Source organism: Salmo trutta, chromosome 10, assembly GCF_901001165.1.
Source record: "Salmo trutta chromosome 10, fSalTru1.1, whole genome shotgun sequence".
Lineage (NCBI taxonomy): Eukaryota > Metazoa > Chordata > Actinopteri > Salmoniformes > Salmonidae > Salmo > Salmo trutta.
The window spans coordinates 12150288-12177860 of record NC_042966.1 but is presented as its reverse complement, the minus strand read 5'-3'; the positions used below and the strand labels follow the sequence as shown (position 1 = coordinate 12177860).

The window sequence follows — 27573 nt, the reverse complement described above, 5'->3', positions numbered from 1 at the left end:
TGGATGAGCATTCCGGAATACTGACGTAGACATTAGGGCTCTCGGGAATAATGTGATACGCCTCTAGCATGCAGAAACCTCTGACTTAATCCTGACCCACTCCAATCTGAGAGGGGAGATAACACGGGCGGATGCCTGGCCCCTACCCAGACCATCAACCCCAAAAACAAAGGGCTGCAACCCTGAACGTTTAAACTGAACTACGATAACCTTTGCATTCAATTCAATTCATCACTTTTCCTGCTGTAAATTCAACTTCAGAGGATTTTATACATTTTCTTTACAACTGCACCAAACATATGGTGGCTTTTGTTTCACGTAACCAGTTTGTTTAACATTGATAGTCTGGCAATGGAAAAGTCAATGATCAACAGGCATGCAGTTGCTTCTGGCATCTTTTACTTGCAGCACAACAATAATTAGGCCTTGTCCAGTGCGGTAATTTAATCTATAGTAGGCCTACTCAATTATACACAGTGGAAATTGAAGGGCTTATGCTACTACAAGAGCAAAAGTGTTTTGACATATTTTCTTTGCTCAACTGAATGAAGCAATGTATCCTATAGGTACATAGAACAGTATAAGCAGTTTGAGATGAACTCAGTAACACTCTGGCATTGTGTTTGTAAGGGGGTGGGTGGAGAAGGCATGCATGCTGCACCCTCTGCACATCAGAAGAGTCCACCAATCGCCTGTCTTGTTTATATTGCCACAACGTGCCAGTTGCCTTTATAAACTCTGGAGCCTCACAGAGAGAGTTGGAGCATCTTTGTTGACTGACAGCAGTAGACCAACAAAGCTCATTTTAGTGAAAAGCGTCTGACATTTATTTGCAAATGTATGCAACGTTTATTTATGCAGATCAAACATATTTTTGTAGCAAGTCGTAAAGTTTTAAGAGTCGTTTTTTTTGGCAACTTTGTACATTTTTAGATACTTTAATATTTAACAATGTTTTGGTCCGTCTTCTGCGCAACTTTTATTCTTGCTCCTTTAGTTTGTGAGTCAAGAGCCAAGCGATATGTCATCGGCTGTCCAGATAAATGTGACAAATTTCTATGTCCCCCGATCCCTGTGGACTGTTTGGCCGGCGACATCCTTGACCAATGCGACTGCTGTCCGGTCTGTGCGCACGGAGAAGGTGAGTTGTGCGGCGGCACGGGGAGACTAGGGGACCCGGAGTGCGGAGAGGGCATGGACTGCTCGATATCGGACGGAATTGGGGTGTCCGCCACAGTAAGGCGTCGGGGCGTAAACGGTGTGTGCGTCTGCAAAGTTGCGGACCCGGTGTGCGGCAGTGACGGGGTGTCCTACCGAAACATCTGCGAACTGAAGAGATTGAGTAACCGGGCTCTGAAGCTTCAGCAGCCACCGGTCATCTTCATACAGAGAGGAACCTGTAGCAAAGGTATGTGTCAATGTTGGAATTCAACATAATGTATCAAAATCACTGTTTGTTTTGGTAGACCCATCAGCAAGCATGTACGATATTGTGCGTAAAACCATAACGTGTAAAAGGTGTAGGCCTAAACCAAATGGAGATATTATCCAGTGAATTGCGGTAAATTATGCTCCCTAAATAATATGTTGCAAAGAAATTAAATGAAATGACTGTAAATATGAAGGTTCAAAGGGATCTGTTTTACTGTGGCGTAGAGCAGTTTGGACCCAGTGGTAGAGCCAGTTTGTCAGAATGTATCACAATCACACCCAAGACATTTAACAGTAGCCTACCAGTCAAACTAGACAGAGCTTTAGTGTGTTTAAATGTTTTTCACAAGGAGATATGTGATGTTAATGATATCATGTCTAAAAAATATCTTAAGTTGTTGGTTCATAATACATTTTAATGCAGTTTGATTGACATTTCAGTGGTGTGCCTTCATGGCTGTTTTGACTTATTAAGTGACTTGTAGGGCTCCACATGCAGATAGTTTGATCTGAGTTGGCACAAAGCTGGCTGCAAACATCAGCTCTCAGCACTTCAGGGTCAAAACCTGTTGAAATCGGACTTTCTTGGGAACTTGGTGTATGCAGTGTAAATAAATACTGGCTTTCTGCCGATGTATATAGTTGTGATGCTTGGCCTTGAGGTATATATATCGAAAACACACACACACACACACACACACACACACACACACACACACACACACACACACACACACACACACACACACACACACACACACACACACACACACACACACACACACACACACACACACACACACAGCTGTGAACACACCATTCACACCTAGATCATTTTGTGGCAGTTCGTTTTCTGCTACAGTAGAGCCTCTCTGTTATAACTTGAGCCCTATCAGATTAGACAGTCTACAGAGCACAAGAAGGTGAAATCTCAGCTCATTTTAGCCCCTGTCTGAACATTTGAGTGTCCAACTCCTGCTCCCCATTCTTCACTCCCTCCTCCTCCTCCCCCTCCTTTTCATCCTCTTCCTCCTCCTTCTCCTCCCTCCCCTGACTTTTGAACACAAAACTCCGTCCCAGATTCTGGGACTCTTGTTTCCCCCCTTCAGGTCAGAGGACTGGCTTACCTTGATATGAGTTTACCTCACCACCCCAAAAATAGCTGTTTCACTCAATAACCGAGCACAAGACCGCTCAGAGCTGAGTGAGGTCTCCGGGAGTTTCAGCCAAGCCAAAGATCTGGAAGGTCTCCGAGTCACAAGCTATTACATGAGCTGCTTCCACCGGTGATGTCATAGCATCTGGTCCTCATGGAGTCAGTAGATTGTATAACTCCTACCAGATGGATCCAGATCTAGGTTAAATTCTACAGTCATAGAGCCATGTTTTGTCAACCCATTTCTTCATGAGGTGACTCGTTTCGCATATGCAGTACGTGTGACTGACAGGCGTGGATGCAAGATCAACGAAACACTGTAGGTAGAAAGTTCACTGGGCTGGTGACTTAATACCTTTTGAACGGAAAGAAATGTGAATGAAATCTCCTACCATAACATGTTTTGAACACAACCGATTTAGTTGGTTCAAATCAAATTGGTTTAGTTTGTTTTATTTAATTGGTAAGCTAAGTTAACTAATACTTAGTTAATACCTCTTTATTTATTTCTCTTGATGATGCTCTGTTCTCGGTTTGAGTGACACGATGGAGATCGCTGTGACAGACCATCGGACAGTGAAAGACCATCGCCCAGACTCTGAAGAGCTGAAGGTTGATCTGAAGGTAGTCAGAGGATCCAGACTGAAATGCAGCCTGCTACTCAGTGCATTCAGTAGAGGGAGAGGGGCAGCTTCCGCATGGAAAAACGGATAAACCAGTGATGTCAAGAGCACCATGGGAATAACAGTGGATGCTTGATTAGAATGCACATGTGCAGGCATGAACACGCTGGTCACATGAATGGGCGGGGATGGATGGGTGACTGATTGACTGATCGACCAGCGTTGTTTCAAGGACGAGGGCACTAAGTTAGCCCGGCAGAGGTTTTGATCTATTGCGAAACGTGGTAGTATTTCAATAGACCCACAGATTCTGCAAGAAATCCCTCAATCATGCTAACAGTTGGAAATGAAAAATAACTTGTTGAGGATTTATTCCACACAGTTGTCTTAGACCATATCTACAGTATTAGGTCATTACAATTACCCTTCCTGCCAGCCTCTGTCTTTCTATGTTCTCACTTCACTCAGAGAGTGTGATATGAGAGGGACCCATGCGGCCAGACAGCCAGCCAAGCCAAGTGTCAGTGTCATACAGTATAACTGATGGGCATTTCAGTGGGCAAGAATAGACTAGCCATGCCCTATATTCAAGAGATCTGCTAGGAGATACTCACATCTGTAAGGGTAGTGGGATATTATTTTCTCTCGCTATGTGATACAATTTAAATTTGGTGTGTGTGTGTGTGTGTGTGTGTGTGTGTGTGTGTGTGTGTGTGTGTGTGTGTGTGTGTGAGTCTGTTCTCGAGCGCGTGTGTGTCAAGAGTTTTCTGATTTCTCTCGCATATCATCCACAAAATATGTTTATAATATATGGATGATAATTCCATTATGTTTAGCTAATTGGAGTCAAATTAACATGCCACAAAACGACTTCTGTATATCTATTTCCCAACCTGCCTGTGTGTCTCTGTTCAATCATGGTGTAGGATTTCAGTGCACCAAAGAGATGGCGTGACTGTTAGTGATTAAGAAAGTCCTCCATTTACAGCATATTCTTTGATCTTTTATAAAATCTGAGGTCTTTTTATGTGATTTGATTAAAGGCCGTTTTGCATGGCATGCCAGAGTGCATGTCTCTATCTGCAGGTCGGGTCGAGGGAATTGTTTTTAGGTCTGTGAAACTCCTTAGACTGAGATCATATTAATGGAACTGTTAGGACCTGTTGGATGGACACCATGTTGCCAGAGGCTAATACACCACAATGCAGAGCAAGGAGAATGTCTACGCATTATCCAGCATGGTGTCTGGCTCAATCTAGTGCTATTTAGAACCTAAAAGGGTTCTTTGGCTGTCCCCATAAGAGAACCCTTTGAAGAATTATTTTTGGTTCCATGTAGAACCATTTTGGTTCCAGGTAGAAACGCTTTGGGTTCCTTGTAGGACCCTTTCCACAGAGGGTTCTACATGGAATCCAAAATGCTTCTGCGTGGAACCAAAAAGAGTTCTCCCTCTCCTATGGTTACAGCCCGAAGAACCCTTTTGTAACCCTTTTTTCTAAGAGTGTAGGTGTCAGTGTGACTGTCCCTGTTGTTGTGGTTGGGGGTGATTGGGAGAGCTCAGTCCAGCCCAGTTCAGCCCATCTGCAGTGCATTATGTTTAGCCTATCATAGGTTGTGTGAGATCAAACCACACCAAATAGGGGTTTTAAAAGAACTCTTTCATCAGTTTGCGAGGTGGGTTGGAAAGGTGCTATTTATTAGAAAGAGGAAATGGAGTATAGGCCTAGAGATATTCGTTAACTGGACCGACACAGATCCAAGTGGAAGAGATGAATAACCAAAGAAAAAGGGGTAATTGCAGATGTTTTTCACGCACTGCAGCTGTTTCCTAACCAAAGTTGCGCAAGTTAAAATAAAGTGTAATGGTTATACAAGTTCAGATTTGAGTCACTTCCTGAGTTTTATAAGCTCAGTGAGGAGATCAGAAGACTGACCATGCTGTACAATATCGAGCCTCAAAGCGGATCTTCCAATTTCCCTATTTCAGATTGATCTGGATTCTGTCACTCACACTACCCTTGTGGATGTTATCAATAGAGTTGATTATACAGTATAGTGATGATAGGAGGCCGAATGCGCTCTTAAAAACTTCTTAGTAATCCCTTCGCGTGCCAATCCCATTAACGGGATTGATTTGACAACACCCAGTGAAATAGCAGCGCGCCAAATTCAAAAACAGAAATACTCATAATAATAATTGATGAATCATACAAGTGTTAAACATCGGTTTAAAGATGAACTTCTTGTTAATCCAGCCACAGTGTCAGATTTCAAAAAGGCTTTACGGCGAAAGCAAACCGTGCTATTATCTGAGGACAGCGCCCCATCAAATAAACAGATGAAAATCACATTTCAACCCGCCAGGCGTGACACAAAAGTCAGAAATAACGATATAATTCATGTCTTACCTTTGAAGATCTTCTTCTGTTGGCACTCCAATATGTACATTAAACATCACAAATGGTCCTTTTGTTCGATAAATTCTGTCGTTATATCTCCAAAATGTCAATTTATTTTGCGCGTTTGTTTCAGAAAATACACCGGTTCCAACTCGCGCAACATGACTACAAAGTATCTAATATAGTTACCTGTAAACTTGATCCAAACATTTCAAACAACTTTCATAATCCAACTTTAGGTATTTTTAAACATAAATCATCGATAAAATGTAAGACGGAATAAACTGTGTTCAATACAGGATGAAAACAAATTGGAGCGAGCTTTCAGGTTGTGCGCCCCAACAACAACAGTACACTAGACTTGACCCTCGTTCTGAACAGCCATACTTCTTCATTACTCAAAGAAAAAACATCAACCAATTTCTAAAGACTGTTGACATCTAGTGGAAGCGATAGGAACTGCAAGCAAGTGCCTTAGAAATCTAGATCCACATGGAAAACCCATTGAAAAGAGAGTGACCTAAAAAAAAAAGAATCCTGGATGGTTTGTCCTCAGGGTTTCACCTGCCAAATAGGTTCTGTTATACTCACAGACATAATTTTAACAGTTTTAGAAACTTTACAGTGTTTTCTATCCAAATCTACCAATTATATGCATATCCTTCTGGGCCTGAGTAGCAGGCAATTTACTTTGGGCACACTTTTCATCCGGACGTGAAAATAGTGCCCCCTAGCCTTAAGAAGTTGTTTAACGGTTGTTTATAAACGTTTATACCATGGCATTGTTGAATACTTGTTTCTGATTGGCTTGAAAGGCATTGTAGAGCGTGCATTATTTCCCTATAATGCACAATATATTTGCATGGTATAATTCAATAGCTACAGTTCATTCTTACGTGTTCTATGTTTGAGCTGCTTTTTACAGCAAAATTCGAATTGAAAACATAATTGGTTGATTTCGATTTTCATAATGGCAAGCCAAGACTGATGGTTTGGTTAGCTAAAATAGCAAGTCTGTTTGTTTGGTTACCATGGCAACTACTGTAGCTATCTAGTAAACTTGCTACCTATTTCAGTGGATGTTGAACACATTTTTACCAGGCTCAGTGTGTTCTCTGGAAAATAATGGAAGGTCAGTTCCACTCCACTAGCGCGTCGTGGAACACACCTTCCACTTAATGCATTATTTTCCAGAGAACGCATAGCCCCTGTTGATTATCTCTTATGTATTGTAGAGTATACAGTATAGGGTATACAGTTGAAGTTGGAAGTTTACATACACTTAGGTTGGAGTCATTAAAACTCGTTTTTCAACAACTCCACAAATTTCTTGTTAACAAACTAGTTTGTGCATGACACAAGTAATTATTCCAACAATTGTTTACAGAGATTATTTCACTTATAATTCACTGTATCACAATTCCAGTGGGTCAGAAGTTTACATACACTAAATTGACTGTGCCTTTAAACAGCTTGAAAAATTCCAGAAAATGATGTCATGACTTTAGAAGCTTCTGATAGGCTAATTGATATCATTTGAGTCAATTGAAGATGTACCTGTGGATGTATTTCAAGGCCTACCTTCAAACTCAGTGCCTCTTTGCTTGACATCTTGGGAAAATCTAAAGAAATCAGCCAAGACCTGACGCCTGAAGGTACCACATTCATCTGTACAAACAATAGTATGCAAGTATAAACACCATGGGACCACGCAGCTATCATACCGCTCAGGAGGAGACACGTTTCTGTCTTCTAGAGATCAACGTACTTTGGTGCGAAAAGTGAAAATCAATCCCAGAACAACAGCAAAGGACCTTGGGAAGATGCTGGAGGAAACAGGTACAAAAGTATCTATATCCACAGTAAAATGAGTCCTATATCGACATAACCTGTAAGGCCGCTCAGCAAGGAAGAAGCCACTGCTCCAAAACCGCCATAAAAAAGTCAGACTACAGTTTGCAAGTGCACATGGCGACAAAGATCGTACATTTGGAGAAATGTCCTCTGGTCTGGTGAAACTGTTTGGCCATAATGACATTCGTTATGTTTTGGAGGAAAAAGGTTCAGGCTTGCAAGCCGAAGAACACCATCCCAACCGTGAAGCACGGGGGTGGCAGCTTCATGTTGTGGGGGTGCTTTGCTGCAGGAGGGACTGGTGCACTTCACAAAATAGATGGCATCATGAGGTAGGAAAATTATGTGGATATATTGAAGCAACATCTCAAGACATCGGTCAGGAAGTTAAAGCTTGGTCGCAAATGGGTCTTCCAAATGGACAATGACCCCAAGCATGCTTCCAAAGTTGTGGCAAAATGGCTTAAGGGCAAGAAAGTCAAGGTATTGGAGCAGCCATCACAAAGCCCTGACCTCAGTCCAATAGAAAATGTGTGGGCAGAACTGAAAAAGCATGTGCGAGCAAGGAGGCCTACAAACCTGACTCAGTTACACCAGCTCTGTCAGGAGGAATGGGCCAAAATTCACCCAACTTATTGTGGGAAGCTTGTGGAAGGCGACCCGAAACGTTTGACCCGAGTTAAACAATTTAAATGCAATGCTACCAAATACTAATTGAGTGTATGTAAACTTCTGACCCACTGGGAATGTGATGAAAGAAATAAAAGCTGAAATAAATAATTCTCTCTACTATTATTCTATTAAACATTTCACATTCTTAAAATAAAGTGTTGATCCTAAATTAACTAAGACAGGGAATGTTTACTGGGATTAAATGTCAGGAATTGTGAAAAACGGAGATTAAATGTATTTGGCTAAGGTGTGTGTAAACTTCCGACTACAACTGTATATACAGTACCAGTCAAAAGTTTGGACACGCCACTCATTCAAGGGTTTTTCATTGTAGAATAATAGTGAAGACATCAACACTATGAAATAACACATATGGAATCATGTAGTAACCAAAAAGTGTTAAACAAATCAAAATATATTTTATATTCTAGCTTCTTTAAAGTAGCCACCCTTTTCCTTGATGCAGCTCTGCACACACTTGGCATTCTCTCAACCAGCTTCACCTGCAATGCTTTTCCAGCAGTCTTGAAGGAGTTCCCATATATGCTGAGCACTTGTTGGCTGATTTTCCTTCACTCTGTGGTCCAACTCATCCCAAACCTTGAATTCTAAATAAATCACAGACACTGTCATCAGCAAAGCACCCCCTCACCATCAGACCTTCTCCTCCATGCTTCATGGTGGGAACCACACATGCAGAGATCCTCCGTTCACCTACTCTGTGTCTCATAAAGACACAGCAGTTGGAACAAAAATCTCAAATTTAGACTCATCTGACCAAATGACAGATTTCTATCAGTCTAATGTCCATTGCTCGTGTTTCTTGGCCCAAGCAAGTCTCTTCTTCTTATTGGTGTCCTTTAGTAGTGGTTTCTTTGCAGCAATTCGACCATGAAGGCCTGATTCACGCAGTCTCCTCTGAACAGTTGATGTTGAGATGTGTCTGTTAATTGACCTCTGTGAAGCATTTATTTGGGCTGCAATCTGAGGTGCAGTTAACTCTAATGAATTTATCCTCTGCAGCGGAGTCTGGGTCTTCCTTTCCTGTGGCGGTCCTCATGAGAGCCATTTTCATCACAGCGCTTGATGGTTTTTGCGACTGAACTCGAAGAAACTTTTTGAAATTTTCCAGATTGACTGACCTTCATGTCTTAAAGTAATGATGGACTGTCATTTCTCATTGCTTATTTGAGCTGTTCTTGCCATAATATGGACTTGGTCTTTTACCAAATAGGGTTGTCTTCTGTATACCACCCCTACCTTGTCACAACACAACTGATTGACTAAAATGCATTAACCTCTCTAGGGTACGTGGGACGAAATCGTCCCACATAGTCAACAGCCAGTGGAATCGAGTGGCGGGATATTCAAATACCTTAGAAATGCTATTACTTCAATTTCTCAAACATATGACTATTTTACACCATTTTAAAGACAAGACTCTCGTTAATCTAACCACATCGTCCAATTTCAAAAAGGCTTTACAACGAAAGCAAAACATTAGATTATGTCAGCAGAGTACCCAGCCAGAAATAATCACACACCCATTTTTCAAGCTAGCATATAATGTCACAAAAACCAAAACCACAGCTAAATGCAGCACTAACCTTTGATGATCTTCATCAGATGACACTCCTAGGACATTATGTTATACAATACATGTATGTTTTGTTCAATGAAGTTCATATTTATATAAAAAACCAGCTTTTTACATTAGCATGTGACGTTCAGAACTAGCAAACATACCGAAAACTTCTGGTGAATTTACTAAATTACTCACGATAAACGTTCACTAAAAACATAACAATTATTTTAAGAATTATAGATACAGAACTCCTTTATGCAATCGCGGTGTCCGATTTTAAAATAGCTTTTCGGTGAAAGCACATTTTGCAATATTCTGAGTAGATAGCCCGGCCATCACAGGCTAGCTATTTTGACACCCACCAAGTTTGGCACTCACCAAACTCAGATTTACTATAAGAAAAATTGGATTACCTTTGCTGTTCTTCGTCAGAATGCACTTCCAGGACTTCTACTTCATCCACAAATGTTGTTTTGGTTCAAAATAATCCATAGTTATGTTCAAATATCCTCTGTTTTGTTCTTGCGTTCAAGACACTATCCGAACGGTGACGCGCGGACGCGTATCGTGACAAAAAAATTCAAAATATTCCATTACCGTACTTCGAAGCATGTCAAACGCTGTTTAAAATCAATTTTTATGCGATTTTTCTCGTAAAATAGCGATAATATTCCGACCGGGAGACTTCTTTTTCGTTCAAAGACTGAAAATCTAAAATGGACTCTTCACATGCACGCACGCACCCGTCTCATTGTTCTCAGATCGACCACTATCCAAATGCGGTACTGTTTTTCAGGCAGGGGCTGCAAAGTCATCATTCAACGTTCTGGCGCCTTCTGAGAGCCTATGGGAGCCTTAGAAAGTGTCACGTTACAGCAGAGATCCTCTGTTTTCGATAAAGAGAGTATAGAAGGCCAAGAAATGGTCAGAGAGGGCACTTCCTGTACAGAATCTTCTCAGGTTTTGGCCTGCCATATGTGTTCTGTTATACTCACAGACACCATTCAAACAGTTTTAGAAACTTTAGGGTGTTTTCTATCCAAATCAAACAATTATATGCATATTCTAGTTTCTGGGCAGTAGTAATAACCAGATTAAATCGGGTACGTTTTTTTATCCGGATGTGAAAATACTGCCCCCTACCCTAGAGAGCTTAATTAAGAAGGAAAGAAATTCCACTAATTAACTTTTAACAAGGCGCACCTGTTAATTGAAATGCATTACAGGTGACTTCCAGGTGACTGGCTGTGAGAATGCCAAGAGTGTGCAAAGCTGCATCAAGGCAAATGGTGGCTACTTTAAAGAATATAGGATATAAAATATGTTTTGATATGTTTAACACTTTTTTGGTTACTACATGATTCCATATGTGTTATTTCATAGTTTAGATGTCTTCACTATTATTCTACAATGTAGAAAGTAGTTAAAATAAAGAAAAACCCTTGAATGAGCAGGCGTGTCCAAACTTTTGACTGGTGCTGTATACATATATAGATTCGGAAAGTATTCATGTCTTGACTTTTTCCACATTGTCTTACATTACAGCCTTATTCTAAAATTGATTAAATAGTGTTTTTTCCTCATCAATTTACACACAATACCCCATAATGACAAAGCAAAAACAGGTTTTTAGAATTTCTTGCAAATTTATAAAAAAAATTAAAATGTAAAACTGAAATGTCAAATTTCAATAAGTATTCAGACCCTTTACTCCGTACCTTGTTGAAGCACCTTTGTCAGCGATTAGAGTCTCGAGACTTCTTGGGTATGACGCTACAAAGTTGGCACACCTGTATTTGGGGAGTTTCTCACATTCTTCTCTGCAGATCCTCTCCAGCTCTGTCAGTTTGGATGGGGAGCGTCGCTGCACAGCTATTTTCAAGTCTCTCCAGAGATGATCGATCGGGTTCAAGTCCAGGCTCTGGCTGGAACACTCAAGGACATTCAGAGACTTGTACCAAAGCCATTCCTGAGTTGTCTTGGCTGTGTGCTTAGGGTTGTTGTCCTGTTTGAAAGTGAACCTTCGCCCCAGTTTGAGGTCCTGAGCGCTCTGGAGCAAGCTTTTCATCACAGATCTCTCTGTACTTTGCTCCGTTCATCTTTCCCTCGATCCTGGCTAGTCTCCCAGTCCCTGCCACTGAAAAACATCCCCACAGCATGATGCTGCCACCACCATGCTTCACAGTAGGGACACAATCCTGTCTCGGAGTTCTACGGACAATTCCTTCAACCCCATGGCTTGGTTTTTTCTCTGACATGCACTGTCAACTGTGGGACCTTCTATAGACAGGTGTGTGCCTTTCCAAATCATGTCCAATCAATTGAATTTACCACAGGTGGACTCCAATCAAGTTGGAGAAACATCTCAAGGATGATCAATGGAAATAGGATGCACCTGAGCTCAATTTCGAGTCGCATAGCAAAGGGTCTGAATACTTATGTAAATAAGGTATTTCTATATATATTTTTTTTTATAAATGTGCAAACATTTATAAAAACCTTTTTTCGCTTTGTCATTATGGGGTGTTGTGTGTAGATTGATGAGGAAAATGATGTATTTAATACATTTTAGAATGAGGCTGTAACATAACAAAATGTGGAAACAGTTAAGGGGTCTAAATACTTTCTGAATGAAGTGTATATGTATATATAGTTTAGTGCTCAGACTTTGAACAAACATTTTATACAGATAGATACAGTGGACTGGTCCTTTCCAAGCCAAAATAATCATTTTCCCCATAGAAATTTCAGGGCTTGTATGAGATACCCTATCATATCAGGGCTTGTGGCAACATAGTATAACCCTGAACTAATTCCCCTGTATGTATTTGATGATTTGTTAATAGTGTGTTTCTGGATTTTTTTCTCAGGCCAGGAGAATCCAGACAGTCTGCGCCACAGATATAACTTCATCGCTGATGTGGTGGAGAAGATCGCTCCCGCTGTGGTTCATATTGAACTGTACCGCAAGTAAGGACCTCCCCTCTACACACACACACCGACACACACACACACACACACACACACACACACACACACACACACACACACACACACACACACACACACACACACACACACACACACACACACACACACACACACTGACCACAGCAGATTTACAGGTATCTGGGCCAAATTCATAAAGCGTCTCCAAGTTCGAATGATTAGGTCCTCCGTTCCTTATTCATTATCATTTAAAAGTCACAACATATCCTAGATCAGCCCTGCTATACTCTGAGACACTTTGTGAATACGGGCTCAGGTATCTGATGCTGTTTTTCCCAGTAAAACTTATGACAACAAAGTTACCAACTATTACCCTAAGCAATTATATTGAGGTGGAGGGAGTGTTAGACAAATAAATACCTATATTTAGTACTGTAGATGTCAGGTCAGATCTCCTGCCTTGCACAGCTGTGTACATAGTTGTCAGCCTGACAAAGTGGATCCTGTTGGAGCCATAAGGAGACAAATATGCTCCCCGGCCCTCCTGTCAATAAACACGTCATCAGGTCATTTGTTCAAGTGATCTTCAAGAGGAATTGCCGTGAGCAAAATCCCGGTGTATGTTTGGCAGTAGTAGCATGTGGTCTCCTCATGAACATGTGGACTTACACATTTTTCAGAACAGTTCTTCTACTTGTATGTGTTTTAGGTGCAAACAGATGAATAATGCTTCCCTGTTGCCCCGTTTCCCCGTCTCACCCTCTGTCCCCCTGTCTCACCTTGTCTCCCTGTCTCACCCGCTGTCTCCCTGTCTCACCCTCTGTCCCCCATCTCACCTTGTGTCTCTGTCTCACCCGCTGGCTCCCTGTCTCACCCTCTGTCCCCCCGTCTCACCTTATCTCTCTGTCTCACCCGCTGGCTCCCTCTCTCACCCTCTGTCCCCCTGTCTCACCTTCACTCTTTGTCTCACCCTGTGTCTCCCTGTCTCACCCTCTGTCCTCCTGTCTCACACTCTGTCTCCTGTCTGTCCACTCCCCAGGATGGTGTTCTCTAAGCGTGAGGTGGCGGTGGCCAGCGGGTCTGGCTTCGTGGTGTCAGAGGACGGCTTGATTGTGACCAACGCCCACGTGGTGGCCAATAAGCACCGGGTGAAGGTGGAGCTGAAGAGTGGCGCCACCTTCGACGCCAAGATCACAGACGTGGACGAGAAGGCAGACATTGCCCTCATCAAGATCGACACCCCGGTATGGCTTGTTACCTCTCTCGATGCCTCTCTTCTCCAGCCATCTCTGAATTCACTGGTGCTTATTTGTTATTTTTTTTACAAGCTCTTCTGTTTACATTTTACATTTACATGTACTTCATTTAGCAGACACTCTTATCCAGAGCGACTTACCTCAACTTCGCTTTTCTCTCTCTCTTTAACTCCCTCCTTCCCTATCAAGCTCGCCATCTTGATCTCACTCGCGCACTTACCCTCTCCCTCTCCATCTCTTTCTCTGAGATGATGCCAGAGAACAAGAATGCAATGGAGAGATTAAGAGCGGCTATTAATGGAGTAGACAAATACGTCTAAGATAAGTCTTTTTTAGATAGTCTTTCATCTGCCAACACAGACGGGATTCATTTATTTATGGCCGACAAATTCCTGCATGAAAAAATGGTCTTCATAACATTCTTGGAGCAGGCCAGGTTTAATATATTAGCATTGTGGGATTGTTGATATAGGGCGCCTCAGCAACGTACATTATTTATTGTAAAAACGGTGAAAAACATTCAAGAGCAAGAGGGTCTTTTTATGCTATGAATTAGATGTAATTTACTGTTTTTAGCCTTGCTAGCACACGCTACCGCCCTCCAACACTCAAGTGTTGTTTTAGCAGTATGCTTAGGGTTATTCTCCTGCTGGAAGGTGAACCTCCGTCCCAGTCTCAAATCTCTGGAAGACTGAAACAGGTTTCCCTCAAGAATTTCCCTGTATTTAGCGCCATCCATCATTCCTTCAATTCTGACCAGTTTCCCAGTCCTTGCCGATGAAAAACATCCCCACAGCATGATGCTGCCACCACCATGCTTCACTGTGGGGATGGTGTTCTCGGGGTGATGAGAGGTGTTGGGTTTGTGCCAGACATAGCGTTTTCCTTGATGGCCAAAAATATAAATTTTAGAGTTCCTTCTTCCATATGTTTGGGGAGTCTCCCACATGCCTTTTGGCGAATGTGTTTGCTTATTTTTTTCTTTAAGCAATGACTTTTTTCTGGCCACTTCCGCAAAGCCCAGCTCTGTGGAGTGTACGGCTTACAGTGGTCCTATGTACAGATACTCCAATCTCCACTGTGGAGCTTTGCAGCTCCTTCAGGGTTATCTTTTGTCTCTTTGTTGCCTCTCTGATTAACGCCCTCCTTGCCTGATCCATGAGTTTTGGTGGGTGGCCCTCTCTTAGCAGGTTTGTTGTGGTGCCATATTCTTTCCATTTTTTAATAATGTATTTAATGGTGCTCCATGGGATGTTCAAAGTTTCGAGAAAAAAAATGATAACCCATCCCTGATCTGTACTTCTCCACAACTTTGTCCCTGACCTGTTTGGAGAGCTCCTTGGTCTTCATGGTGCCACTTGCTTGGTGGTGCCCCTTGCTTAGTGGTGTTGCAGACTCTGGGGCCTTTCAGAATAGGTGTATATATACTGAGATCATGTGACAGATCATGTGACACTTAGATTGCACACAGGTGGACTTTATTTAATTAATCATGTGACTTCTGAAGGTAATTGGTTGCACCATATCTTATTTAGGGGCTTCATAGCAATGGGGGTGAATACATATGCACGCACCCCTTTTCCGTTTTTAATTTCTTTACATTTTTTTAAACAAGTTCTTTTTTTCATTTCACTTCACCAATTTTTACTATTTTGTGTATGTCCATTACATGAAATCCAAATAAAAATCCATTTAAATTACAGGTTGTAATGTAACAAAATAGGAAAAACGGCAAGGGGATGAATACTTTTGCAAGGCACTGTAAATCCTGTACATGTCTCAGTCTCCGTGAACTTTAGAGGAAGCCTGAACATCAGTGTTAAACAACTGATCCTCTTTAGCACAAATTATAGTCCTCCATTGCATAGCCTATTGACAATGATGAAACATGTTTTCCGGAAATGCATAAATATTTTCAGTGATGCTATCTGCACACTGTATAATTATGGCCCTTGGGACTCGGCTGAGGATGTTCACTAATCTTAATACATGACCACAGTGGGACAGAGGTTAGATAGGCAGGAGAGTGGCGCTAAGGCTGATATCAGAGGGAAAACATGTATCGTGAATAGACTGTTACGTGATAGAGTTGATAGCTGTTGTACTGTTGAAGTTTTCTATAGAGGACAGATAGGTACAGTACATAAGGTTACAGGGAACCTTGCCAAAGTTACTCATTCCTAAGGAAAGAACGAACATCAAGCAGCCTATAATAAATACTGGTTGGGGAAATGTGTCCATGTTTAAATGTCACTAAGTGAATTCCTATGGATGAGTCACTTCCAAATGCTGTGTACGGTTCTGTCAAACTACACTAGTGCCATGGTTAATCATAGTCCACACAACAAGAGAAGCCTTTGTTTTTCTGGCTATGGCTCTCTGTTGTTGTGGTGGCTGGGTTTTTATGTGGTTCATGTGATCTTCTGCGCTGTGTCATTGGAAGACATTTCACACAAAAACAGACCTGCGATGTAGTATCTCCCTTGTAGTCTAGTACTTCGTCTTCTGCAAGACGCCTCGACCAATATTATACCCTCTTACCATCATAAAAGTTTGCACTTTTTGAAAATCCTTCCGTTCTTCATGTCTGCGCGGTGTCTTTGTTCAGCAGAAATTCTAGTCTAGATTTGGTAATCGTCCAACATGGATTCTATGGGCACAAAGGGCCATTGATTTTATTCCCTCAATGCCATCAAGCTTGGATGATGTCAAAGAACTGCATCCATTAGAGTATATTGTTACCATGCTCATTAATCAAACATCTACATTAACATATAATTGTAGGGGCCCTCAACTGACCTTTTCCTTTCCCCATATCTGTACAGTACAGAACATTTCCTGGGGCCATGCTTCCTGCATCCAGGAGGATAAGGTTCCTAACTGTGCTACATAACCACCATCTGGAGGGCATTACCCATCATACTGAATGAACTGCCTTGAGCTCTCTGTGCAGTAGCAGTACATGCTATACCACTGCTTCACATCTGTCAAAGGACCCTTCTACAATTTCCCTCTTAAAACCTTTCCCTCTTAAAACCTTTTAAAACCTTTACAGGATCGCTGTTAATCTAACTGCACTGTCCAATTTACAGTGGCTATTACAGTGAAAGAATACCATGCTATTGTTTGAGGAGAGTGCACAGTTATGAACATGAAAATGTATCAGTAAACCAATTAAGCACATTTTGGCAGACATGATACAACATTTTTAACAGGGATACAATGGATCATTGGATCAGTCTAAAACTTTGCACACACACTGCTAAATTGCGCCTAAACTGGAATAATGGACTATGGCCTTTCTCTTGCATTTCAAAGATGATGGAACAGATCTAATGTGTTATATTCTCCTACATTCATTTCACATTTCCACAAACTTCAAAGTGTTTGCTTTCAAATGGTACCAATAATATACATATCCTTGCTTCAGGTCCTGAGCTACAGGCAGTTAGATTTGGGTATGTCATTTTAGGCGCAAATTGAAAAAAAGGGTCTGATCCTTAAGAGGTGTGATCTTCACCTGAAATAGCCTCAAATAAACCAGATCTGTTTATATGAAGGCCATTGAGTAGTCAGATGTACTGTAAAGAGGAAGATCCTGGTGCCATGTGGGTCACAGGTGGAGGCTTATTACTGTATGCATTAATGTTGGATAATGGTTACGAAGAGCTTGTTTCCGCTGGTAAGCAAAGAGATTCTGTCCAACTCTGTGGCCAGAGTTAACCCTCTATTACACTGCTACTGTTGACAATGACAGCCTGAATTCTAACTTGAAGTTTGCGTGCGTTACGTAACAAGAGTTTTCACATCAATCATTCATTGATGTCAATGAGAGATTTTACAGACATGTTGAGAAACTTTGTTGAATCTTCTTGACAGAGACAGAGTTGTCTCAACAGCCCCACACAGATGCCGGAGTATGGTGAATCAATCGAAAACATGGATAAAGTAAACAAGTTTTAGGTAAACTAAACAGCTGTTAAACCTCTACCATACAGTTGTCTCTCCATCCAGCAGATGTTGTCTTTATCCTGCTACACTTTTTCCAATAAGCTATAAAAAAGAATAGAGTTGCACACTCTATGTATAAACTCCCAGTAATTCTAAGGCACGGTGATGCCGAAACGTTGGTGAGTTACCAAATAAATGACTGGGTGTTTACATCAAATCATTTTCTCTGGATGTGCGCCAGCACATGTTTTCTATTCGACCATGACTAATCCAAACCACAGAGAAGAGGAGGGCCCAGCCCATCCCAGCCCATAGGCAGATTCTTCATACCTGTGGTTTTATCCACCTAGTCAATTTGTGCCAATCAAACAAGTTCAAAGAGAGAGATGGAATATTTTTTAGTTGTGACACTGGCATCAACAAAGTCATCACTCAGTCGGAGTGATGATTCTTTCAGGGGTTCTGTCTTGTCCATCTCATGTGGAGCCCTTAACATCCATCTCTCTCCATGGCGTGCGGTAAGACTTCGAAACCAGGGTAAAGCCTGCACTCTACTTAAGAGGACATTTGTAACATATGTGTCATTCAACTGGACTGGAGTCTGTTAGACACAAGAGAGGCAAGCTCTAGTGGTGTGGAACAGAGATGAAAGACCTCCCAATACATGCCTCCGCCGGACGCTGGCATTCCCAGGCTTGTGTTTCTCTCTTGGCTCTGAATGATGCCTTTGGGGCTGTGTTGCACCCTCAGGGAGATGAAGATTTCAGGAAAAAATATTCCCCGATTGCAAATCTCTGGGAGATTTTGTGTAGTACTGTTAAGTCCTCAGTGACATTGTCTGGAGGGATTTGCTGTATATCTTATTAACTGGAAAGAAAAAGTGACATGGTAAGTTTGTCTAGAACGGCTAAGTCCATAGCAACAAACAGTTGAGAGCAACAAATAGAGTCAGGTCCTGAAAACGTAATCCCAGAGTCTGAGTGTTTGCATATGATTTACTGACCTTGCTCCTGATCTAGGAACAGCCAGTCACAGGCTTTTCCATCTGCCTGGACTGAAAATTGACATTCTAGTCAAAATCTGGCATTGATGAAGCTTTATTGGAATGGGTTATATAAGTGTGTGAGTGTGTGTGTTTGTTTTTCCCCATTTCAGCAGCCTCAGAGAGCATTTGTCATCGGTTGAAAGTTGGTTTGAGGAAAGATCACATCAGCAGAAAGAAGGGAAATGATGAATCACTTCAGATGCTCATCCTTGCTATGGTCGGTGCCAGAAAGGAACCAGTCAAAGAAAACACACTATCAAGTACGATGGCCCCATTTCTTAAAGTTAGGCCATTTTCCCATTTGGCTTTCCTCAGACAGGTGACAGCCAGACCGGCGTAACCCCTTAGGAACCTTGTCCAGGTCAGTCACAGACGGGTCCTGTCGACTAATAGAGTTATGACAGACTTCAATCTTATTTTCAGAGGAAGCCTTCTCTCTCACCATGCATGATTGTCTCAATGTGAAGAACAGCTCCTGCCTGGGGACAGGAAGGGTTTTTACACTAGAGGAAGTGGAAAAGGTGTTTGCCAGACTGGAGAGCCACACAAGGAGAGAGAGAGGGGGGCTGTGGGAACACTGTACACTCAGCTGTGGCCTTAGCAGATAAAAGAGTCTCTGCTGGCCCATATGCAAGCAGAGACAGAATATTGTGTAGAGTGTGCACTTGCGTGCGTGCGTGTGTGTGTGTGTGTGTGTGTGTGTGTGTGTGTGTGTGTGTGTGTGTGTGTGTGTGTGTGTGTGTGTGTGTGTGTGTGTGTGTGTGTGTGTGTGTGTGTGTGTGTGTGTGTGTGTGTGTGTGCATGTTTGAGGGGTGTGTCTGGATCATTGCAGGCTTCTTTCAGTGCCACCTTGTTGTGAATCCTCTCAGGCCCCTGGCTAACTCCTGGATGCTGCTCAATAGCTTGTGACTTTTTATGTGGTTTGCAACAGCAAGTTTCGACATCATAAATCCACTTCTGAAGAGTTTCTTATCATTTGTCTCTGATAAAGTCTGACAATGGACTGTGTTTGCATGTGTAACGGACTTAAGAACGTACTGTAAGCTCACTCCACAGCTAGCTTGAAATGTCGCAGATGGAGCCATCTAATTGTGGCCTTTTGATTGGCTCAACCTGTTGGAACATGGTCAAGGAGGGCAGTCACGTGTGTTAGCAAAGCAGAGGTCCCGAGTTCGAACCAGGTATGAACCGCATTGGCGGTGGAAGTGGTACTCGCTAAGCAAGCAATCTGACGTCCATAACATGAGCGCGTACTTGTGTATGTGAGTGCGCACGGCTAGAAGTAATTATGAGAAGGGAGGAAAAGTAAGGTCCTCCCTTTCCTGGCAGGAGAACGTAGCAGTAGCAGAATGAGTTTTCCAAAAGGATGTGTGATTGACCTTGAATACAGGCTGGTACATCTGGGATAAAACAGGGTGTATACTACCTCTTTGACAGCTTTATTGTGTTGTTCATCCCAAATGGAAACACAAGCTGCTTTTCAAAATGTACTTTTTGGAATGTTTGCAAACAATTTGACGATAGACAGTATTTAACATGCAGTTCTGGATTTACTGTATGTGTATAACACTCTTTGCTTTTATTGGCAATCACAGTCCTGTAGTCTATGATTTATAGTATATTATAAACTGGGTGGTTCGAGCCCTGAATGCTGATTGGCTGACAGCCGTGGTATATCAGACAGTATACCATGGGTATGACAAAACATTTATTTTTACTGCTCTAATTACATTGGTAACCAGTTTATAATTGCAATAAGGCACCTTGGGGGTTTGTGGTACAGTATATGGCCAATATACCACGGCTAAGGGCTGTATCCAGGCAATGCGAGTTGCATCGTGCATAAGAACAGCCCTTAGCCGTGGTATATTGGCCATATACTACACCCCCGAGGTGCCTTATTGCTTAATTGTGTCTTTTATATTTAATTTCAGCATTAATCAGCCCTGAGCAAATCTATCTACAGTAACTCTGTTGGTGGTCTGACTTTTCAGTCCCCATTGGCTCAGGTCCAGACACATAGATACAAACACAAACACGTCCAGGCCTGACAGACCAAGCTCACACACAAACACACAAACACTTTGCCAACAGGTGCCTCGTCAATCACCTTAGCAGCAACAGACAGCAGCATTGACTAATGGCTCTCTTTCTGCAGAAAACTTCCATATCTGACACTCCCCCCGCAGCCCCCTACAGCCTAGCCATTGTCCCCTGACCCCCCTTGACCCCCCTGACAGCCTGGTCATTTCCACTGGCACACACAGACCTGTCTCTCACCATTCCACACTGGCACTGTATCAGACTCAGCAGCAAATGTAATCCCAGTCACTGAGAGTTGACCGAGGTCCCCTACTAACAAGGGAGCTCAAAATCGTTAGGAAAAAATGCAAATGTGCACCAGCGATAAGTCTTGGGTCCTGTTACTCAATTTAATACTCAAGGACAGGCAAGTAGTTTTCCTGCCCTGCATCCCTGCATTCGCTATATAGTGCACTACTTTTGACCAGAGCCCTATTGGCACTATAGGGAATAGGGTGTAATTTGAGACAGAACCAAATACAGACCATGTGTAGCCTCCCACTCACCTTGCTAGCAAATATTTCATAATTGCATCTCACAACCGCAGCAATTATTTTATTTTCCAAGGTAATTCCGTACAGTACATGGAGGGTATTTTACAGGATGTTTGCGAGAGGCGTGCCTCTGCACGTCTTCACAGTTAGACTGGTGTGTGGGTGGATTGAGTTCATTGCGTTGGGTGCTTGTTGGGACTGGGGGGGGGGACCAGCTGTCTCAAGCGGATGAAGGAGGATGATGGAGGAGGGTGGAGGGGGGTGGAAGGGTTGGAGGGGGATGGAAGGGTTGGAGGGGGATGGAGGAGGGGAGACGCGTGATCTGATAATGCATCTGTGAGTACAACACCGTGGATTGCAAAACACTTCCTGTCTGTCAGTCTGTCTCTCACTGCCTGGAGAAAACAGTGGCACTCAAAGCCATCGTCCTCACTAGACTAGAGTGATATGCACCACATACCTTAAGACTCTGCAGATTGAAGTATATAGCGCATGATACTGTACTATACATGAGTTGTTTGCCTCCGGAGGTAGATATAATCCTGAGATACTGTATCTTTTCAAACTTGTATTCTGATGCCATTAGCTTGGGAGTTCTATTGTCCTGATCTATACCTGGCTGGATCTAAAGTGTAATACTGTCATTTTGTTTCTTGTCATCTACTGATTTCATGGACTCCCTACGCTCATTTGAGGAATTACTAGGAAATGTTTAGTAAGTGGAATCTTGATCAAGTGATGGCCAGGCCACATCCGCAGTGCATCCCACAGGAAACTCAGATTCCAGCCTTGTGTATGATAATACTTCACTAAGATGGCCTGTGCTAGATGGTGTATGACTGTGTGTGTACGGTATCTTACAGTATGTGTGTAACAACAACAGAGACAAAACTGCCCAACTACAAATATACAGTAGTATTATAGTACTCTTATAGTAGTACTATAGTATTATCCCACTGTGTGTATGTAAAAGAAAATCCTAGGCTCTGTAACCCAGTAAGTGTGACAGTGTGACAGATGAGTGGCAGAAAGACACATTGGCAGACATGTCACCATGTGCCAAAAGCCATTCCTCCCAGTCCCATTCCATCCACCTGACCCCCTTCCTGGAATGTGTTCGTTTATCCGACTTCCAGCCCGTCTGGTAGAGTGCTTAGGGCTGTCGGCCAGGGAGCGGCCTGCTATTCCTGTGTCAGGTCTGGATGTCAGGTCTGGATTCCTGGAGCACTGAGCCCAGGGTGTCGGGGGGGGCGGCAATGGTCACTCTCCTCATATACTGTGACTGTATCCTCATCGCAACGTTCCCTGACCCCGCTGCCCTGTCCTCTCCTATTAATATCAAGGTCTGGTGTAACCTAGCCACAACCTACCATAGATCCAACCATAGAAATCCAATACATTCTCCGGTCATTGTTGATGGATTTTGTCTATTGCAGATTGTCATTGAGATGGATGAAGTGGTAGTTCACTGCCTTGATATGTTTTCAGAAAGCATGCAGAGTATGCCGACGTCATGGCATATCATAGCTTCAGGCATCACAACTTCCTTTCGATATATTTTTGTGGGACTTTATGTTGACTCCCCATATGCATTTCAACTGGCGCTGGGCTATTTCTGTGGTACATAAACAAACAGAATGTAGCAAAGGCACTTCAGGTGTGTCTCCAAAGAGGGGTGGTCTTGTTACCGTAGATACCGTACGCATTGTTTCTGTTCAGAACGCACAGTACATTTCTACCTGCAATATGTTTCTTTGTCCCCGTTTTTTGTAACGATCACAGGATAAATCTATGTGAACATCTTGACTGATCTGAGTCCTGTGTCCCTTTGTTTAGATGAAACTGCCGGTGCTGCTGCTGGGTCGTTCAGCTGACCTGAGGCCTGGTGAGTTTGTTGTGGCCATCGGCAGCCCCTTCTCCCTGCAGAACACGGTCACCACAGGTATCGTCAGCACCACCCAAAGAGGAGGCAAGGAGCTAGGCCTGAGGAACTCTGATATGGAATACATCCAGACGGACGCTATCATCAACGTGAGTGATACACACACACACACACACACACACACACACACACACACACACACACACACAGCTGTGATCTATATCAGCACAGGGCATATAGTTGTGGAACGCCCAACAGTAGCTCCTCCTTATTTTCCCCATTACACAGGAAGGAAGTGTAGATCTACCATCTGATCATCCCTTTAACCTGAATGCTGTTCCTTTTCAGTATGGGAACTCTGGCGGACCCCTGGTCAATCTGGTAAGATATCATTTGTTATTGATAGGGATTGCATCTCTTAGAATATGTTTCATGTAAATCTATGAGACGTCTGGAGGATGTATTTGAATAAAGACGCCTCCGAAGGGCCATAGATAAGGCTCTATGAATCCATATGTAAACCTTGGCAAGCAGTTACACGTTACAGCATTTAGCGATAGCACCATTGTTTTTATTCACATAAGTAAAGACCTATGTTTCCTCAAAAGCAGTGTTTAGTAGGTTTTATTCGAAAACGTGATATTTAATACATATCAGTGGAGCTAAATTAGCTGTTAGAGTGAAAGTGGGACTAGACTAAGAGACCAGGTGTGTGTGTGTGTGTGTGTGTTGTTTCTGTCTTCAGGACGGAGAGGTGATTGGGATCAACACACTGAAGGTGACAGCAGGAATCTCCTTCGCCATCCCCTCAGACAAGATCCGTCAGTTCTTGGCAGAGTCCCACGGCAGACAATCTAAAGGTAGGGCTGTGACGATTACGGATATTTAGGTAACAATTCATTGTCATTTAAATTGCCAAAGGTGTTGTCATAATTGTCTTTTTTTTGTGGAAAAAAGGTTTTGAGCTTGTAATGCGTCATACGTTAATGCACATTTGAAAATGACCTACGACATACCTAATGAATACAACTCAGCGTTGGTGACACCCCCGTTTAAAAAAACAAATGGTTTAGACTGCTATTGGGTTATTTCTATCTACTTGAAAATAAAGTTGAAACCCCCCACTCATAAAAATGCATGTATTAAGACGATTATGACAACTTATTTGTACTTTTACGGTTATTGTCCGTAATTGTCGGTTAGACGACGATACGAATATTGTGCTAGACCTATCTAAAGGTTCACACCCGTGGCTTTGATCAGGTACTGCATATTACATGTTCGATGTTTATCATCTTGATAATGCTTATGTAGTATTTATCCTCTTTTCTTTAGGTAGATTGTTACCAAAGAAGAAGTATATCGGTGTGAGGATGATGACTCTCACTCCAACGTAAGTTTCAGCCAGCCAGGTTCATCTTGTGAATTCAATTCTTCCAAATACCTGTGGCACATTAAACACTTATCTCTCTATTTTCATTGGTCACAGGCTTGCAAAGGAGCTGAAGGAGAGAACATCAGACTTCCCTGATGTTACCTCAGGGGCATATGTCATCGAGGTCATCCCAAAAACACCAGCTGAGACGTAAGTAGTAGTTTACTGAAAACTGAACCAGAAGTCTGTGGACCGACTCAAATCAGTACAAACATGAGCCAACAGTTAAAGTCCGTGACCTTCGATTAGGACAGGGGCATTTGAGGACTCCTTTGGTAGTTGGCTAAAGGCTTCCGCATGCTTCGGTTCGGCTGGCGCTGTTTGTCCATCTTGAGATGCCGTAGTCAGAAATCTGTCATTTATTTTGACATTTTTGCAGAGGAGACCTTAGTCGTTCAATTTTACATCTAAGATTTTTGGTGCAATATTTCTCAAGTGAAAAAAATGTGTGTTAAAATGAGTCAACAATCGTTGAATTACAACAAACACATTTCCACTGTTGACCATTGACCGACGACAGGGTGTAGGCTTCGGCTCCCGAGCTTTGTCTTGCCTTGAGAAAATGTTTTGTGTGCACCAACACCTGAAAGAAATCTTGCGGAAGACCAAAATGAACAAAACATTACAAATTGTCATACTATAAGCACAAACTGTTTCGGATAGGAAGCATGCGTCTGTAGTCTCTTTTAGTCTCAGAAAGGTTGCTTGGAGTTCATTGTCCTTTGGTCTTAAAAATAGACTGGACTCATAGCACAATGAATTAGCATTTCATGACCACATAAACAGCATGATAGGGCAGTCTATCTAGGTTACTCAGTCCTACAGAATGCACTGTCTTTGTATATTTTTTTGTGGCCACATAAAATAATTTGTGCTGAGGCAGCAGTCTCCCACTGAAGGAAATTAATGGCTTTCCTTTTGACTGATGGGTATTTGTGGTAACGAGGGCGCTTCGATTTTTCATAGACTATGGTCAGATTTTGTTTCTCACAGTGTCTAAAAAGAATGTTACTGCCTTTGTAAGTTCATTTAACTCTTTCCTCACAGATGTATGAGGGCCTATTTATATTCTGTGGGTTGAAACCTAATGGTATACACTTCTTAGAGAGTCTTACGTACACTACTTTATATCAGTAAAGCACGTTTTCTTTGTTGCTACATGCTCCTAACTCCTCTCTCCTCTCCACAGAGGTGGCCTGCAGGAGAGTGACGTCATAATCACCATCAACAGCCAGCGAATTACCTCGGCCAGTGATGTCAGCAGCTCTATCAAGAGGGACGACACGCTGCGAATGGTGGTCCGGCGGGGGAACGAGGACATCATGCTCACCGTCGTCCCCGAGGACATTGACCCTTGACCTCTCAGCAACCACGAGCTGGTTCTCAGTGTTTAAAACCACGGACTTAAACCGGTTGTGTGTCTGGATCCACACCCTACCATAGAACCTGTAACTACAGGTGCCCTTCGCTCTCAGTGAAACTGATTATTGCCATCATGTTTGTTTTATACTCTACTAACCTCCTTACACAGAGAACCCACCTCAATCAGATAGAAAAGTGGGTGTCACAGATTACCGTAGTTTTGTAGTTGTTTTTGTTGCTGTTGATATGATGTTTTTTTTAAATTGTATTTTAATTGCATTTCTCTGGATATGTTTTGACGACAATTTCACAGAGGGAATAAAAGATTTTGAAAGAAAAGTGGTGTTCGTTACTGTTCTGAAAATCCTAACTCTGACTTCATGAATGTTGACAGTTGAACTATACACATCTTGTAAAGTCACACAATAACCCAACGTACACATCCAGCTTGGCTGCTCTACACACTGTCTGGCTGCTCCCTCTGTATGGTTTGGGAGCTGGACCGCCTGTATGCCATTGCTCAGCCAATAGGGGAGAAGAATACTGCTAAGGTCCAACCCTAGGGGATTGGATGTACAGAAAGGAATTTCTAGACACAGGTCAGACATTACTAATCAATGATAATCAACTCCAGCTTCCACTCTTACAGTACCATGAGCCTTGCCTTGCCAGTTTTGCCTGAATGAGAAGCATATTGGAAATACATTTTAGACTCCTCGATGTGTTGTACTCCCATTACATTGTTGTTGTCGCTTCAGTTTCAAGTGTCAAAGTTTACTTGACACATGCACAGAATACAACAGGTGTAAAACAGTACATTGAAATTCTTAATTGAGAGCTCTTTGCACTGACACTACATTGATAATAATAATAATATAGATAATAATGGAAAATAGAATTTAAAAAACACAAGAAGTACGATACAGGTTGAGGAAACACGAGAATGCAAGTCTTTACAGGTCAGTGCCAGTACCTTATTCAACGTGGGGTAGTACTGGAATGGTTGAGGTAGGTTTATACATAAAAAAGGTCTGGTAATAGAATTGACATGTAAACAGGGCTGAAAAGTGACTGGTAGCAGGAATATATAAATACTTATGATAATATACTAATGGTAATATATACTGACATGTAAACAGGAGTAATAGTGACCAGTAGCAGGATAAATAGATACTAATGGTAATGGCAATCAATAATCAATGACCAGCAGCGTAATGATATTAATAAATCGAATCAATACTAATTTTAGCAGCAGCACAGGTGTGAAGGGGAATGTGCGTGTGGGTATGTGTGTGTGTGCGTGCGTGTGCATGTGAGTAAGAGTGACCGCAAAGGTGTGTGTGTCTGAGTGGGTAGAGACCTGTGCATGAGCCAGTGTGGATAGTCTGTAGGAGAGG

At 42.3% G+C, this 27573-nt stretch overlaps 1 protein-coding gene and 1 long non-coding RNA gene across 3 annotated transcripts; both read left to right on the top strand.

Moving 5' to 3' along the window:
* The first annotated feature begins 743 nt into the window (after positions 1–743).
* LOC115201126 (serine protease HTRA1B-like) lies at positions 744–26515 on the top strand. Of its 2 annotated transcripts, none has more exons than XM_029764441.1 (9): positions 744–1408; positions 12591–12690; positions 13709–13913; positions 23334–23528; positions 23668–23760; positions 24125–24239; positions 24715–24772; positions 24869–24964; positions 26004–26515. In XM_029764441.1, the coding sequence occupies exons 1-9, from the start codon at positions 952–954 to the stop codon at positions 26170–26172; spliced, it is 1488 nt and encodes a 495-aa protein (XP_029620301.1). In that variant the 5' UTR covers positions 744–951; the 3' UTR covers positions 26173–26515. The 2 variants fall into 2 exon arrangements, with proteins under 2 accessions (XP_029620301.1, XP_029620302.1); XM_029764442.1 differs by having other exon boundaries at positions 745–1408; positions 23728–23760.
* On the top strand, positions 17976–19429 carry LOC115201127 (uncharacterized). The gene is made up of 2 exons (XR_003879692.1): positions 17976–18764; positions 19032–19429. It is a non-coding gene; the product is annotated as an uncharacterized LOC115201127 (long non-coding RNA).
* Positions 26516–27573: the final 1058 nt, after the last annotated feature.

Excerpts from the sequence above, each read along its gene's own strand:
- LOC115201126 (XM_029764441.1), top strand. The coding sequence starts at position 952 with ATGTTTTGGTCCGTCTTCTGCGCAACTTTTATTCTTGCTCCTTTAGTT. Across the intron at positions 12,691-13,708 it reads CATATTGAACTGTACCGCAA|GATGGTGTTCTCTAAGCGTG; the intron begins GTAAGGACCTCC and ends TCCACTCCCCAG. Across the intron at positions 24,240-24,714 it reads CCACGGCAGACAATCTAAAG|GTAGATTGTTACCAAAGAAG; the intron begins GTAGGGCTGTGA and ends TCTTTTCTTTAG.